Below are 18,328 nucleotides of genomic sequence, written 5' to 3'. Positions count from 1 at the left end.
CATGAACATTGTACATCTTTCCATTTATTTAGGTTGTCCTTAATTTATCTCAGCAATGTTTGGTAGTTTTAAGTATAGATGTCTTTCATAGCTTTTATCAAGTTTATTTCTAAGATTTTGGTGTTTTTGATGCTATCATGAACAGTATTTTTAAATGTCATTTTTTTTAGCTGTTGCTAACACTGAGAAATATCATTGGTTTGAAGAATATATTGCATACTTATGTCACCTGCGAATAAAAATGATTTTACTTCTTTCTAATCTTTATGTTCCTTTCTTTCCTTTTTCATATTTTTCTTTATCGCAATAACAAGGACAAATAACATTCAAAAATATTGACTAGAAGAAGTGAGCATAGACAACCTTGTTTTTTCAGCTCTTAGGGAGAAAACATTTAATATTTTTAGCATTACTTATGATGTCATAATGTTTTTTCCTTTGAGATTGCATCAAATTGAAGAAGTTCCCTGCTATTCACAGTTTGCTAGGAATTTTTTTATGTCATGAATGAGAATTTAATTTTATCCATGCTTTTTCTCTATCTATTCAGAAGATCATGTGGTTTTTCTTCTTTATTCTGTTAATTTAGTAAATTGTATTTATGGATTTATGAATGTTAAAACAACCTTGGTTTTTTATGCAAAATACCACTTGGTCAAGATACAGTGTCCTTTATACATACTGCTGGATTTAATTGGTTAACAATTTATAACAGATTTTTATATCTTTGTCAAAGAATGTTAGTCTGTAGTTTTCTTATGTCAGCACCTATAGACAAATATGGTCTTTCATTCACCAATGTATCCCAAGCCCCTTCCCCAGTGCCAACCACAGAAAAGGTGTTCTACAGAGAAATTGTCTCTGACATAACCCAGAGGCTGGAGACAATCATTCATTCATTCATTCAAATTATTTAAAATATCAATTTATCCATTCAACTGACATTTGTCTTCCAACCAGGTACAGTGCTACTCATTAGAGATTTTGCTTTTATATTTCCAGCTACTTCTTCTTAGTCTTCTTTGTGAATTCTTTCTCGTGTCTCCAATCTCTAAACATTGGAGGGCCATAAAATATAGTCCTTGAACCTCTTTTCTTGCTTATCCGATTATCCAATCTCATGGCTATAAACACCTTCTATAAATGAATAACTCATAAATCTCCAACCTGAGCCTTGGCTTCCAGCCTGATGTATCCTCTGCCACCTTCATGCATTACCACTGGATACCTAATAGGCATCTCAAACTTAGCATGTCTAAAATTGAGCTAGTGACCCTCCCCCTGAGGATCACTAATCCATTTTAGGAAAAGGTGACTCCACTCTTGCAGTTGCCAGGCCACAAACCATAACATCATCCTTGACTCCTTTTTTATATACCCACTTCATTAATAATCCTCCACAAATCCTGTCAGCTCTAACTTCATACTATATCCACAAACCGATCAACTCTTCCCACTTCTCCTGCTACCATTCTGATCCAAGTCATCATTATCTCTTGCTGGGTTATTCAGTAGCTCCTTAACTGGTCTCCATAATGCTTACCCTTTACAGCTTCCCAACACAGCAGCCAGGCAGTACCTTTAAAATGTAGGTGAGATTATATCCCCCTTCCCTAAGCCCTCTAAAAGCCTTTCATGTTACTCAGAGCTGAAATCCAGAATCCTTAAAATTTCTGAGAAGTCCCCTTTTGGTATTACCTGTCGAACTTAATCTCCTTCTATTTCTTTTCTTGCCCCACTTGGTTTCAGCCACCGTGGCTTCCTTGCTATTGCTTACACATACTAATCCCACTCCCAACACAGGGCTGTTGTATTTGCTGTTCCTCTGCCTGGAATGTTCTTGCTCTATGAGATAACCTCATAGCTCGGGGTTCATCCCCTCACTTCTGTCAAGTCTTTACTGAAGTATCATTCCCTCCCTGAAGCTCCCCCTGACCATGTGATCTAAAATTGGAGAACTTCCCCCCCATCAAAAAGAATCCTGTTGATCTTCCCTGCTTTATTTTTCACCTTAGCACTTTTAATACCTAAAATATACATTTTATGTATTTATGGTGTTCACTTTCTGAAAACGCCAATAAATTCTTAGCTCAGTAAAATTAGGAATTTTTTTCTTTTACTGCTATGTCCTCAGTGAATAAAAGTGTCTGTCACATAATAAATATTTTTTGAATAAATGACTAAGCAAGTATGAATGAATAAATATGAGTTACAAGGCAGACCCAGTCCTCGACCTCATGGAGCTGACAATCTCCATATTAGTAAGTGGAGTCGATGAAATTCTAATGGAAAATAAAAAATGAAAGAGAAAAGGAAGAAATACAAAAAAGAAAAGCGCCAAAACCTTGTGGGTTACCCACATGGTAGAAGTGGGTCCAGTAAAGGAAAGCTGAGTCTCTTTTAAAAAAAGGAAGAAAAGAAAAAAGAAAAAGAAGCAAGAATAATACAATATCTTGGAAGCAGAGGGAAAGAAGTTTTTAGAATAAGGACTTTAAGTAGGACCTTATAGTTGCTAACAGGACCAGTCATCATCTCCATTAAAAGTTATTATGTATCAGGATCCATGCAGAAATATTGCCAATTCCAAAACTGGTTTCAAAAGGATCAAGGCTAGAGGTATGCAGTAAAGCAGGGCTGTGTATTGTGCATAATCCACACAGCATAGGCACTCAGAAAAAATAATGCCATTTCTGTAAATGACAACCAACACAAAAAAGAATAACCTGGTGACAATTTGTCATCAGAAATTTTGCTAAAGAGTTCATAGTAGAGGAACATTGTGGAGCAATCTTGTTTTCCTTGATTTGAAAGCCCTTGACCTGTGTCCCTGCTAAAGTCAGCATTTATTCTATGGGTGACAGTCTTTGTGTTCATGACAAGTCTGAGATATCAATCAGCTGTTCTCATGTCTTTGGTTTTACTTTTACTGGTTTTTGAAAATTAAGTGTTTTTCTGTTTGGAATCAACAGGTTCCGTTTTTTGGGCCTCTGTTTGATGGAGCCATAGTGAGTGGGAAGCTACTGCCAAGCCTAATATGTGCCACGTGCATCAATGCCAGCAGGGCCGTGAAGTGCCTCATCCCACTCTACCAGAGCTTGTATCTTTTTGCTTTAAATATGCAACTTATTAACCTTCCCTGAATCCAGATTCCTGGCAGTTTTTATAAGAGGTAAGTATTAACTGGATTGAAGAGTGAAGAGAGAATTGTTTTCAAGCTGTGTTGAAAATAACAGTGATTTCATGCCGTTTGTTAGTTGATATTAAACGTAATAATTATGTGCTGCATCAAACTTAGAGTTTATTTTTACGATTTAGTCACATAAGTTTGTGCTGAGAAGCTATGACTACCAAAAGATGCTCATATCTTCTCAGATATGTTTCTTCAAGTTCCATCTCCTGCATTTATCCCTATTTGTTGCAGTCTGTTGTTTATCTAAGGTAGAATGCTGAGGAAAATGTAATGGGGTCACTCAGAATGCCTACCAGAAACCAACAGCAAATGAAATGACTCTAATAAATCAAAGAATGTGGCAAGTGCCACCAGAGAAATACAAACAGTGTTCCAGGAGGTCAGAGGCGGGAGAAATTGCATCTGGTTGGAAGGGCAAGGAAAGGCACCCTCAACCAGGTTGTACTTAAACTCATCAATAAAAATGGCTAGAGATTCTTTTGTTATTTTCCCAGATAATTAATATCTCCTTCTCTGATTCCTGGTCTTCTCTTTAAAAACAAAAGAAATTTCACTTTTATAATTTTCCCCCTAAACATTAATTGGCATTCTATAATCATAAAATCCAGGCATTTGCTCTGATTATAAGAAAAAGAAATTAAGGTGACTGTATGAAATTGCTGCAAAAGGCATCTGACCTCCTAATAAAACTTAGAACCACTTTGTTTCTAATTGATGTTGATAATGATTGTACATATTGTGTTTGACCTTGCTCTCTCTACTTCTCTCAACCTAACTGTAAGTGATGTGTTGCTGGAGGTTGGGGATGAGGGATGGGTGAGAAATATCATGTGTGAATAGATATAGTTCATGAAAAATACCTTTCATTAAAATCCTAGTCATTTCATTGACTGATATTCTCTTTAGATTAAAAAAAAAATACATATGCCATGTGGCAACTTGGAATTATCATAGAAATTAGTAGTAGAAAAGAGCTATTAGGTCCCATCTGGTCCCTCCCCGGGGGCTAGGGCAGCATTATTCCTTTCTGCATGCTCCCCGTGCTTTTGTCCAGGCTGGTGGTGCATGTTTGGGAGATGGCATTCTTTGCAGTGATTTCCACAGCACTCTAGACTTAATCTTATGGCTGGTGTCGATTCAGCCTTCAGCATGGAGTTTTTATTTCACATGCTGTTGAAAAGGGGTTCTTGGCAGAAATCAGAAAGATCTATTTGGCAATTGGCTTGTCAGTTTGCATGTCAACTAGGATGAGCAGGACACTCATCAGTCAAGTATGTCAGAGGAAGGCAAAAAAAAAATCATTTGCAAACAAAAATTTCATTTTATATAAGTCTATTGTGATTTTTGTCACATCACCTTCTCTACATTGAAGTTCTCATTACAAAATACGTGCTTTGTTATTTTGTTGAACATTGCTTTCTCAAGTAAGAGTTAGTATAGCATCAGAATAATCAGATTTCAGGAAAACATTATTTTTAAAAGTTCTAAGGATAAGATTCAGCATTACTTTAAAAACTTTTCAAGCAATCATATTGAACTAATGTGGATGCCAGGTAGGGCTACTGATGCTAATGTCAGTAAATTCTGTATTCTAAAATAACTCATAAAATAGCCAATTTGACAACTTAGTATAGAAATTAGGAAGGAGAAAGTACCAAAACCTATCATGTTGATTACTATAAAATATTTTAATATTTTTCTTTTGTCTTATACCTTGAAAAGATTTAGTTAGTACTATTCAAATAAATTATTTAAAACAAAAAATAATATATATAATTTTTGTAGAGATGTAGCCAATGGGGAAAACTTTGTAATCACTTAGCTAATCATTCTGTTCCTTAATTTCTGCCTGCAAAAAAGGTAATATTCATGCCAGAAACCAAAGGTAAAATAAGAAGAAAAGTTGGGAGAAGTGGAAAAAATAAGGGGGGAAAAAGGAAGGTTTTTTTTTTTTTTTTTAACATTTTCTTTTAAAAATTACTAATACCAATTTTTAGAAATTTTAAATATTTATAGATATTTGTCTAGGCTATTAATAATTAATTGCCCTCTTAACCTGTTTGTTAAAACATGCTGGTCCTTATATGCTTTGGCAAAAGCCTAAACTAGTTTGTATTATAGTTTATGTCTAGAATTCACTGCTTCATTGAGATAAATCTTAGATTTGAATTTGGAAAAACACTGAATAACCTAACACATCCTAGTCACGGGTGCCTCCTTACATTCATTTGTTTACCAAACAAACAGTCATTGTGGACTCCCAAACCCCATGCTAGGAGTTTGGGGTGCACGGGGACCAAAGTGGACACGGTTTTTCCTCCATGCTTCATAGAGAAGACACACAAGCTAATCGAGGTCTGTAAAGGAACTAAGGGCGGGGGGCGGTGAAACCTTTGAGGAAAGACCTCTGCAGAGAGCATATAGGCTGAGAATGGAGGCATGAGAGAGAAGCTGTCCCCAGGGGGCAGGGCACATTCCAGGCAGAGGACACATAGCAAGTACAAGGACTCAGAGTGTTCTCCCGTGGTAAACTTGGGTTTTTCAGGATTTTATGCACAGTCAAGTCTATCCAGATGCCTGTGAAAGATGCAAGAATGAGCTTCCTTAACCCTTTCACCTCATGGCCAGCCTTGAAAATTCTATTCTTAGTACAGGTTCGAGGCTGTCTGATGTCAGGGCAACAGGTAGGGAGGGAGTGTAGAAGCCACCACTCAAGCCCCTGCAAGCCCCTCACGGACTTAGAAGATTAGCAATAGTTTGGACATACCTGAAACCAGGTCTGGCTATGTAACCTATGGGTCCCAGTGCAGAATGAAAATATGGAGCTCCTTGTTCAAAAAGCAGGGGAAAATGCCTTTAACTATGCTAAAATGTAAAGCTTTTTCCATTCTTTTATGGCTTTTCTCTTGACTTGACCTGATAGTTTTTATTTATTGTTTAATGTTATTTTAAGTAAAGAAATATTTAAAATTTAAATTATTTTATCATTAATTTTATCATTCTTTGTATTGTGCAATGCCCATTTAATGTGCAAATATAAAAGCATTTAACTCACATACGGAATCACCAAAATTATACAATTTGTATTTCATAACTCCTACATGGATATATTTCATTCTTACCAGAACACTGGAAGCACTACACAGAACTAACTTTTACCTATTTTCTATTTTTATTTCACTCTTCATATGTACATATTGTACCAACTCTCTCCTTTCAGTTTACTGATGAGTATAAAAGGACTGTCAGGAAAAGGACCTATGGATCATCCTGCATTTCCCTTTCTTTCTATGTCTTCATTTTTAAAGTAAATTGTTGGCTAACACAGGGATCATTTTTAGAGTAAATTGTTGACTTATGATGCTTCAACTTACTATTTTTCAACATTACAATGGTGGGAAAGTGACATGTATTCAGTAGAAACTGTACTTAGAATTTTGAATTTCGATCTTTTCCCAGGCTAGGTATATGCGGTATGATACTCTCTCGTGATGCTGGGCAGCAGCAGCTAGGTGCAGCTCCCAGTCAGCCATGTGATCACGAAGGTAAACAACTGATGCTCTTCTACAGTGTATTCATTGTGTTTGATGATTTTTTCCAACCATAAGCTAATGTAAGTGTTCTGAGCACATTTAAGGTAGGCTAGGCTAAGCTATGATGTTCAGTAGGTTAGATTTATTAAATGGATTCTCGACTTAACGATATTTTCAACTAACCATCATAAATTGAGGAGCATCTGTACATGGAAGTAACACAACTAAGGATATATAGGGCTTCTTGATCATTCATGTTTAGTAGGAGACATCATTTTTCCTTCATGCATTCAGATGAAGAGTAAGCCTCTCAGGGTAGTCAGCCCTGCTACTTATTCAGTCATAAAGTGAGTAGCATACTTCTCATGCGCTGTCTTTGGATCTCTCCAAACTCCCAGGCATTGTGGGTTGTCCATGCTTGTGGAGCACTGCTAAGGCTATGTGCGCATGGGACAGGTAGCAAGGAGCCAGCAGACAGCATATTTTGTGTATCTCCTCTGCCTATGTGCATTCTCCATTGTCTCATCACACTTTAAGTGCAGAACACAAGATCAAAGGTAAAATTATTAAGAATTTCAAGATAGTAGCAGCAGAACATTAATCCAAGCAGGGCTTGTTGTAAGCACAAGGCCCTGTGCAGCTGCTCAGGTCACATGCCCATGAAGCCCTGCCTGGAGCCCATTCCAAAACACCCTCTCCCCGCCATATGAGTTGGAAAACTCTCTTCCTTGGAGTTTATTAGATTGATTCCCCTTCTTAAAGCCAGACAGTATATCCCTTGACAAAATTTTATTGGCATATGAACTAAAACCCATTAAGGAATAAAGCACCTTGTATGTGTGCTGTAGAAGACACAGTTCGTTTAAGAGAGCAAAAATCTGAGAAAGAATTAGTTACTCTTTCCCTGAGATATGAGGTACAGTAGTGGGTGCTGGCAAAGAAAGGGAGGTATCTTCGTCAACACAGGCCATTTTATATGGGCAATCCTGTATCCTCATTTTGTTTCTAATATTTAGATTACAGTCGTTAAATAGAACCTTGCCAAACTGTTCATTTTTATCCAAATGTCATTCACTTTTCTAGGTATCAGAATGACTATTTTATGAACAAAGGGCATGTTGTTTAGTTCAGACATTCTGTAAATCCTTTAGAGAAGGAGCACTTGCTTTTTTGTATTGACCAGAGATAGCCAAACATTGAACCCGATGATAAAGAAAAGAGCCAATGGAATTAGTTTGCAGTAGGTATTCTTATCTCCTTTTCCTCTCCAGCTAATGATTGATACTTAACTGCCTTAAAAGAGTTTCAATGGAGATTCAGTCTTATATAATATTTAACTAGAAGTAGAAATGTGGACAGTTCTATATCAATTTTATATAGTATGTTCAAAAAAATGCAACATTTCTTATTAAGCTGACTACTCGGGGAATTGTTGGAATGAATTTGCCTTTTGAAGATCTTTTTAAGCAGTAAATCCAGCTTAGAACCAATATCAAAGGAGTTCTTGTTTGGGGCACCCTTGGCTAAGTGATCAAACAGTTGGAACTGTGTGGTGAAGGCTCATAAGAGACTGAAAAATACTATTGTCTTATATGATCAAAAAAAATGTTAACACAGTAGGGATGTGTTTGGAAAGCAGTAATATTTCAGCTTAGTCCTTTTGTCCCTCCTGAGTTTTCTGGTAACTTCCACGGCAGGCTAAATCAAATCTGTCAAGTGGAGCCTTCATCCTGTGGCCACTGCTCTTCTGAGTGATGAGGGCCAACTCACCTGCCATCTGCTTTTTCTATCCCTCGTGGGCAATCAGAGGGCCTGTTCCTGTGCCTAGAGTGTTGTAAATGGGAAGCTTGCCACATGTCATGTTTACAGTTCCCAGGCCAACTAAAGATTCCAAAATCAAACCACTGTCAGCTGATAGAAGTTTCCAAAACCATTTGAGCCAGGGCTTTCATTCTCCGTCTCAGATAACTTGTTTCAGGGGAGAGGTTATGCGCAATATGCAGGGTGCCCATTAGGAGGAGTTCACCCTGAATCAAACAGATGGTGGCTTTTTCAAATTAACGTCCACTTCAACAGAACAATAGTCTCAATGGCATTTGCCATCTCTCCTCTCTGGAACTATCAGCATTCGATTTGAGAGAACTGGACTGCCTAAGAAAAAGTAATTTTGTACCTCATTGTTTCACAAGTGAAGTTTAGTTTCATTTAGTTTCATTTCATTCACTATTAGCAGATATATTTAATAAGACCAGAGCTTCTTTCTTAGACTCATGACTTCTTAATATCATTGCTAAGTTTTGTTCTCAATATATACACCTTCATAAATGGCCTCTCTCACTAAAGCTGTAACAATCCTGTTTCTTTCCTCTCCATTGGGATCTTTGTTCTTTTTTCTGCACAGACCTTTAATTTCCTCCACTTGTTCCATACACTCAAGAAAAGTATATGAAAATGAGTCAAGTGGTGCTCCATGGTGTGTTTTGCCATGCAGAACCAATTGTGTATTTGTCAGCATTTACTGTGTCCTTGCCATGGGTCAGGCATTAGGAATAGAAATATGAACATAAGAGATTCCAAGTGAGGGGGCATTATTTGCTTATAGACTGTTCTGAAAGAGTACATCACATTTGAGAACCACAGATGCTTCATATAACAGTGTATGGGAGACACACACATGGAGAGGACAGAAGGGATGAAGGCATTTCAGGGGCAGTGGAAGGAGTTCTGAGAGAAAATCAGGGCCTGATCTCAAGCAGTGGCAGAGGAATGGGTAAGATGCCTACGTAAAGCAGGTAGACTATTTCAATGTGGGACCTGCTAGATTTGCAGGGTGCAGATGATAACGAGATGACAATCAAGGACAGAACTCTCTGGAGCAGCACATTGGAAGAATAGGCTTGAGGGGAGGGGAGAGGTGGAGGAAAAGGAGAGAACCATTTCTCAGAAAAGCAAGGAGAAAAAGAAGCTTTACCTTCAGTGGAGTGGTCAAGCAAGACACAGTCTCCTGGGAGGTCATATCTGTGTCTTCTATTAGCAGCCTCAAGTCTTCACCTGGAAAATTGGGTATAATATGACCTAGAACTGAATTACTTCAAAGAAAGAGGGAAAAACATATCAGATAATAGCAGCAGCTAAAAGAAAAAAAAAAAATTCCTGGGTGGGATTGTAGTGCCTGAGAATGGAAAATGCATGGGAGAAGGCTGGATTTGAGAGCAGCAGCCAGAATGGAGTGATACTCTTCATGGTAGGGCATCAAGAGTGCTTTTCTAATCCACATTTCTAAACAGGCCCAAAGGCAAAATATAGTTGTAATGGGCATTTACACTACTCAGTGTTAGCTCCAAGGTACATTCTAGTAAATGCAACAAGCATTTGATAAATTCTTGGCTGGCAAACAATGTCATCTCTCAGAAGACAGAGGAAGCAAATAAGGAGAACTATTTTGGATCCATTCCTTAGCAATTTAAGATTGCAACTTTCAGTGTTGCAAAAAGCAATGAGTTCATATTAGAGTTTGTACAAGAGTGGGAGGAAAACGCAAGTAGACCAGTTCGCTGCCATTTCATAAAGTTGAATTCAGAGGCAAAAATGGCATGTCCGCATAGATGAGTTGAGGCTGTGAAAGGGAATAAGAAATGAGAGATTTTTTTTATTACAAAATTAAAAACTATTTCTCTGAGAAAGAAAAAGGAGTGGCATGGAAGAGCAGCCAGTGTAGTCGCAAGAGCAGACTGGTGAGTTCCTATTTAAAACAGGCGCATCGGAATCGAAAGAAGAGCTCTGCCCTGTGCTGACAGAGGTCGTCATTGTTAACCCATATCCCGGTCGTCCTCTATCTTCACATGGGAAGGGCCAGAGTAATGTCAGCGTATGAATTAAAACTCAAATCACTGAGAACACGATAAGAAAAAAGAATTGGCCCCTTCAAGTAAAGTCCAGCCTTCAAGGCCAAGTATGCTCGATTTTAAAACAAATTTACAACAGTGGTCTCAGAACCACAAGAACTTTTTTTTTTTTTTTTAGAAATCATGTAAAATGAAGCATATGCTCAGAACTGAAAATAGGAAAATACTTTCTTCGTGTCAAAGGATTAAAAGATGAATTTTGTCATGTTGCATAGATGCCTTGTAAAATTGTTAGACTAGATTACTTGTGAGCCTTCAGAATAGAGTTAAAAGAGTTAATTCAGACACACTTATTTTGTTTGATAAGATTACTATTCTCAGAGATTAGACAAAACTTATAATAAATATAAATCTTAATTTCAGTAAAACACAAGATAAAGTGTTATAATCATCTAGCAGGTAAGAGAGAGAACTATGGGCCCATGGGAGCTGGGTGACTTCACTGTGGCCAAACCTAAAATGCATTATAATATTTATGGACCACCAATCGACCGGAGCCCTTATGACTCTGATATGGTGTGTATATCACAGCTCTGTTCAACTACTCTTCCATTCAACAACTTTTTACCATCACATTTCACGGAGGTCTAAAACACATGTTTATCAAAATACTACTTTTAAGAAAGACGAGAGGGTTAACTAATTTGACACAAGGCAAAATCAGAAATTAGGATTATCTCAACAGATGAGATTTCCAGGTTGAAACCAACAAGATGAGGTCTAGGAGGGTAACTGTAACGCCATGCACTTGGGTTTAAATCATCAGCTCTGTGGGTACAGGATGAGGATGATAGAGCATGATAGCAATCACTGTGGAAAAAGTCTGAGGATTTTGGTTGAGCACAGATTTGAGATGAGAGACGAAAGGGTGATTCAGCAGCTGACCACACCACGTTCTCTAAAACCACAGCACGAGGATCATGAGGTCTTGATCATAGGAGTCACAGGAACAGAGGCATCATCCCTCTGCTTCCACAGCCTCAGGTCACATTGTAAAAGGTGGTGTGCCCCTCCGGGACCACATAAGAGAGACCTCAACCCACCTGGAGCAAGTCCACAGAAGTCGTGACCACTGCATTTTAGGTCTCAGGGAACCATTAAAACCAAGAAGGGGTTGTTTCGGGAGGTTTGGAGGGGGAGGAGGTTTAAAGAGAAGATGAGGCTGCAGAACTGGAACCAATGAACAGAGGAAACCAGGAAGCAGCTTTTAGCTCAATGTCAAAGCAAACATTCAAAAACCAGAGCCTACAAAACCAGCTGCCTACAGGCCAAATCCAGCCCCCAGATGGGCTTTGTTTGAACTGCAGTCGGCCTCCAGCTTTACTAATAAAAATGGAGTTTGACAGCCATGTTGAACAATTGGGAGATTTTCTATTTTAAAAAACCTAGATTTCTGACTTCTCTTGAAGAATTGAAACCTCTGACTCCCCCTGGGCTTCCTTTCCTGCTGGCAGCAATCAGCCTCCATACAGGCTATGTGCTCTCCTGTTCATCACAGCCCGGCCTATCGACATGTCTTCCCTTCACCAATCCTCAGAAGGCAGCCAACTGGGGGGCACAATGATGGCTGCATCTGACACCAGATGCAACCATCATTGTGCCCCCCAGTTGGCTGCCTTCTGAGGATTGGTGAAGGGGTTAGTGAGCCAAGCAGGTAAGACAGTGCCTGGTTCTTAATGAGAGTCCAATAAGTGTTATTGCAGTTGCTATATTACTAGCCTGGCCCCATAAATAAGTATTGGCATTTTAAACCTCTGTTGTAAAAACTGGAACCACCCAACTGTGGAGTTAGGTCTTGGGAAGTATTTACCTTTTACCATCGTAGATGTTAAAGCCGGCTCTACCCTAAGGAAAAGTTATTGTAAATCTAACAATCTGCAGAAACCGGGCTTCTGACACCATGCTTAGGGAAATATCAGTAATAGTCTCAGCTTTCCTCCCCTCTTCCTACTCTCAGATCTCTGGTTATTGGGTCATCGCTCTCATCGCCAGTCCCTTACAGGGGGTGTGCTCCTTCCCACTCTGGGGCCCTTGGATATGGCGACCCCCCAGGATTCCCCTCTTGGCCATTCTGTTGCCCCTCAACCCCTTGGGTTTCCGCTCACCTTCCTGCAGCCATCTAGCCCTCTAAAGCTCTCCTTGCCAGGCTGGGCCTCACTCTGTCCTCTTCTCCTAAGTATACTGTGAGTTTCCCAGCGGGGGCCTATTTCCATTTTGTTGATATCCCTCTCACAAACACCTCCTAGTACATTGCGAGTGTGTGTGTGGGTGAGTGGGGGTGTGCGAAGGGACAGAGAGAGTAATTTGGGAAAATTTTTTTTTTTTTGGAAAGCAAAAGACAAGGAAATCATTTTATAAAATTGCATTTTTTTTCATCGAAAGCCTTAATTCAAGAAATACAGTTCTAGAAATAGAATATGTACCTATGTATGTATATGTTGATACATGTTTTTAAGTCCTCTTTTTCCATTTTTGAATGTTTAGTTTACAGCTGTATCTCCAGCACTTAGAACAGTGCTTGGCACATAGCAATTACTCAATAAATAGTTCTCAGTGAACTATATTGGTAAAAATACATAGATAGTAGTATTCAAAAGAAGAAAATGGTTAAATTGTTACTGAAAAATTGGATTTTGTATGTATTTTTCTTTATATTGAACAATATAGTGTTTTGTGCATATTATTTTTCTAGGGAATTCTAAATAATAATCCTGCTATCACCACCCCAAAAAGTTAATGAAGGACATTTATGTGAAATTCCTGACAATTAGAATGATGACTTTATACCTGATTTTCAAATTGATGGAATCTTATTGAGAGCCTAAGTAAAGGCTTGTTAGTAAGCCCATTTCCTTAGAGCCATAAATGTATTTTGTTAGTGTTTGAGGGATTGAACTCAAACAGTGTTAAAGTCAGAAAACCTGCAGACAAGAAGGAAGTGGAAAGGAAATCTCATGTTGCCATTAAAGCTGTGGCCCCCCAGGAGGGGAGCGACAAGCCCAGGTTAGAAGTGTCTGGAAAGGCCTTAAATGATTGGTGTTAGAGTTGGTGTTAGAGTCTATTTCTAAATCCTAGGAACATAGTTGTAGGGTTTTTTTAAATTCTTAATTGCCTATAAATTTTATACACGTAAATAAAACGCCTGCAATGCCCAAGGGAAGGTCTCCGCAAGTCTGAGACCTGGAGCAGGCTGAGCCTTGGCTGGGCATGCAAATACTGACAGCTGAAGTCACTTGTTGGAAAGTCCGCAAACTCTGGTTACAGCTGCATTTGTCAGTAGCTTTAAGGGAAGTGTAATCAGCCAGAGAGATTAATTTGCATCTCAATTAGAAAAGAGTCGGGAGGAAGCACTAGGGTCTGGTGCTGGAAGGTTGTGGAAGAAATCTCACCAAGCACAAAAGCCTCCCTCGCTCTGTCCTCCAGCTGAGTGGAGGACAATATCTGAGGTTTGGTTTCCATAGGGACCAGAAGCCTGCTGGGCCCCAGAAGAATCTCGGGTTTGCACCGTAATCATTTGGTCATGATGACACAAATTCCACTGTTGTTCCCAAATACATTTTGCTATTTGAAAGCTGTTAGAAAAGTGAAAATGGTCATCATGTCAAAAGCATGCAGAAGAGAATGTGCTGACCCTACTTACCTTTTTTCAAAATGCTGCTGGGATTTCCAGGCATTTAACATTTATTAATGTCTGAATATTCAAAGAGCAAAAGGTCATTTCATAAATGACAATATTTCTTTAGTATTCAGATGGTTACTTTGGGAATGGCACAGCTTCAGAGGGAGCCATTATTCCTGATTCTCCCACACTCTTCAGCATTAGGCAAACAAGATTATGAATTTAAAAACAGAGGCGACGAACAAACATGGAATCTTCTGGCCATGGAGCATGGAAGAAACTCTGGCCATTCTAGGCCTTTTTAGAATCCTAACCAAACTGAAGGAGGTATCCCTAACCTTAACTTTGAAAAGCAAAAAATAGCATTAATTCGAGTATTTTTCTTCGAGTATTATTTATGACCATTTTCATGGGCTTTGATATTTTTACCAAACAGATCTTTTGTTTTCAGAGATCTTCATAGTCTCAAAATTCTGTACTGGGGCCTAGTGAGAGCTCAGACTGTCTGAACTATTTATCCATGCCAGATTACTGTGCCATAACCCGGAAGGGCTCACCCTCAGCATTTTTGGAGGAGGACTTTTATTTCTAGTTTATTTTGTTTGCTCTAAAATAATTAATTCATTGGCTCCAGCTTCAAAGTGAGAAAACAAAAAAGAGTAAGAAAAAACTGAATTCGACTGAAGTTGAATAAAACTGAATTCTCTTTTTTAAAAAATCAGGGTTTTAAACTCATCTTTCCATTCTGGAAAGGGGAAGGAACAAGTTTCCTAAGGATGATCTCTTCCAGGGCCCACAGACTGAAATAACACATTGCAGCGAGACATCAGAACCTCTTAATCCAACATTAATCAAATTTGAGTTTACTAATTATCAGCCGCATTTCGAAAGGAACATAATGCCATAAACAGCATCCCCAGAACATTTAGTAGACTCTGGGATTATAAGCAATATATTTGAAAGTGAGACTTTCTGTTATTCAAATCTCTGAAAAGGATAATACATGCCTTATTATAATAAGAGATTGTGCAAAGCCAAAGAAGGACAAAGCAGGCAAATCCAAATGGTGAGCCCTTCTGTGCCTGTCTGCCTTAGTGTATGCAGCAAGCTCCCAGCAGGCTTCGGAGCTAGAGTAATTTGCAGCACACTCAAGTAAATTTTTTAATCAAAGCAGAATACCTTTTTGGTAATCTGTGGGTGAATACAACCCAAATGCCATCATGTTAGGCTCGAGAGGGTGTCCTTTCTAGTTTACTCTGTGGAATTTAACCAAACTCTAAAATGGGTAATTTGAATGTTATGCTTCAAATTTGGAGTCCTGTGCTTTGAAAGCATTTGACTTTATTCCCTGGGACTTGATAAAGACCACTGGGGCCAGGGTGAGGGAAGGAAGCTTTGAGGATCAGTGTTCATGCCAGCCAATCCTCTCTTCTCCTCTCTCCCCTCACCCTCCCCACCCCACAATCAGGTGTCCAATGCACAAGCCACTAGGGAGTCAAGATGCACTTTGATGTCTGTGTTATATTTTGTGCATTTCTTTAACATAGCCAACTTGAGAAGTACACAGCTGTTCTAGTTTCCAACAACGGCATGTTTCCGAAATGCCACAATATTTTAAACAGACACCCCATTGGACATTGCTCCTTATTACTTATAACCCACATCTGATAGATACTATGTATGTCCAGATGATCTTCTTGTCACTATCATCAAAATCACAAAAATGAAACAATACAATATTTAGTGGCTTGTGGTATTTTTCTTCAGCTTATTTCTTATAATGCTTCATTCATTTCAGTCTTCAATCTTCCTAGCTTGCTCCTAGTATATAAAAGAGTACAGAATATTTGTTCCTCTGCCGTGTCCATTTGTTTAAACTCTCCAGTACAAAGCTTTGGTCCTAATCCATCAATGATCAATGAAGGGACTGCCTCCTAAAAACTCGGGTTCTGCTTGTCATGGAACAAGCCAGCCCTTAACGCCAAGTCCCTTTGGTTCTCCCTTATTTGCCTATGAAGTGGCATGTAAGTATATCAGTGCATCCCGCATCCCGGCTTTGAGGCAGATGTGTGTCTGGAAGTGCAAAGTCTCATACCTCCACAAAGGGTAGGCAGGCTCACTAGCTGCTGGGATTCTGAATTTATAAGCAGAGTTCCAGAATTCCCCCAGGGCCTACTTTTCAAAGGCAAATTAGTATGTTTGCAACTTGATCCCTGGGCAACTTTTGACAGTTGTTCTAAGAATAATAAAACAGATGGACAGAATAGATTTTGGGGTCTCCATCCAAACCGCCATCCTCAGTGGAATTTAAAGAAGGCATGGAGTTGATGGGGAGAACTACTGCTGCTCACCATTATGTTCCGCCTTTAACATCCAAGAACCATAACTTTTTCCCAGAAAAAGATGAAAATTGTCATCACATTGTATTTTCCTGAGGAGAGTTCTGCTTAGTTATGAGAAAGTAAATAAGATGTGTGTTTTCTTCATATATTTAAAATTAAGTGAACTTAAATTGAATTTATACATAATCCCAAGAAACCAATTTTAATATGAATATGAGAAAGAAATATAAATTGGTTTTAGGTTTAAGGACCGTTTTCATAGAATTTTTTACCACTTTAAATACAGGAGAGCCTCTTTAGAATGTCTTAGAAACACTATCTTATTATTAACAGGATAAACATTCTCTGCACGTAACAGCGTAATGCTTATCAGAAGTCTACATCAGAAGACAGCATTTAAATTATCTGAATAAGGAAAACAAATCATTTCTGTATTTATGCTCTATAATTTTGTCAAACAAATGCATATATATTTGTGCATAAGCAGTTCACATAAACTGCTCCACTTTTGAAGAATTTTAGCCTTTTAGGTCAGATCAGATCAGGATAAGATGTACTTTTAATTTATTGGCTTCCTCTGAAATAAATTTTTATTTTCTCTAATCATTCTTTTTCTCTGGATTTGTTTGCCCCAATTATCACACTTTAGGCCACAGAAATTAAATAAGGTAGCAGATCAGCTGTGCTTCTGAAGTACCAGAGCTGCTCGAATGACTGTTGAGACACATGTACTGGGGGCCCTCCAATTTCCTCGTGGGTTTGTCATGTAGACCAGGTGTTTAAAATTCCACTAATGATAACTCAGTAGAATAGTAACATCTTCTTTCTTTTTTGAGAGACTTGAAAACAATTTAAACCCTTTTTCTAGCTCTCACATTAGGCAGCATCACTGACTGTAACAGTGATCTCTTGTGATCAAGGCTCAATTCTTGGGGCATTCTCTTTTCTCCACAGCAGCAATTTTCCTCCAAGTGCCAGATAAATTGTAAGGTGTGTCTTTTTGTTGTAGTGCTCAAATTAGTGCTCAAAATAACAGGTGATATGTGATAGCAGGCCTCAGACCTTGAGTTTCAATTTGAGTTTAAATAACAACTAGTTTTTTGGCTTTTAAAAAGTATCTTTACCTCTGTCAGTGTCCTTATCTATAAAATGAGGATAATAATCCCCCACAGACTGATTATTGTAAAGATATGTAGAATGAAGTGTATGCAAATGAATTAATCCAGAAAACATAACCGAAATCCAGCTGCTCCACACCACCCCACCCCGTCTCTCCCAGGCTGTTGTTCTAGGCGCCCTCATGCTCCCAGCTGCCTGGACCAGTACCCCAGCATCCTCCCAGTTTCCCTGCTTCTTGCTCTCCTTGGAAAACTCCAGCATCCAGGGTTTTCCTTCGAAAACAGAAATCAGAGCATGTCATAGCTCATAACCTTCCAGTTACTTCCCATTATCACCCACAGAAAAATCTAGCATTTTTATAAGGACCGACAAATATATTCTAGCCTCAAGAACTGCTCCCTTACTAGGAATTGTCCTCCCTCCCCCAGTACCTGCATTGCTCACCCCTTACCTTCCCTTGGGTCTCTGCTCAGAAGTCACCCATCAGAAAAGTTTCTAAAATAACAAGCCCTCCCTCCCTCTGGCGGTCTCACCACTTTGTCCTTAGCACTCATCATTTATTTAATGTCTCTCTCTTCCACTAGTATGTAAAGTGCATGGGAGTAGGAACTTTGTTTTGT

The 18,328-nt window shown here is 38.7% G+C and overlaps 1 protein-coding gene across 1 annotated transcript in view; it reads left to right on the top strand.

Annotated features, from left to right (window-relative positions):
* RALGAPA2 (Ral GTPase activating protein catalytic alpha subunit 2) overlaps window positions 1–18,328 on the top strand; it is a 295,774-nt gene that overhangs the window by 211,955 nt on the left and 65,491 nt on the right. Inside the window, exon 37 of the mRNA XM_011371357.2 lies at window positions 2,970–3,097. Coding sequence (XP_011369659.1) covers window positions 2,970–3,097 — 128 coding nt within the window. The remainder of the gene's footprint in view (window positions 1–2,969; window positions 3,098–18,328) is intronic.

The sequence above is a fragment of the Pteropus vampyrus genome, unplaced genomic scaffold (assembly GCF_000151845.1).
Source record: "Pteropus vampyrus isolate Shadow unplaced genomic scaffold, Pvam_2.0 Scaffold7, whole genome shotgun sequence".
In the NCBI taxonomy this organism is placed as follows: domain Eukaryota; kingdom Metazoa; phylum Chordata; class Mammalia; order Chiroptera; family Pteropodidae; genus Pteropus; species Pteropus vampyrus.
This window is presented reverse-complemented; position numbering and strand designations above follow the sequence as displayed.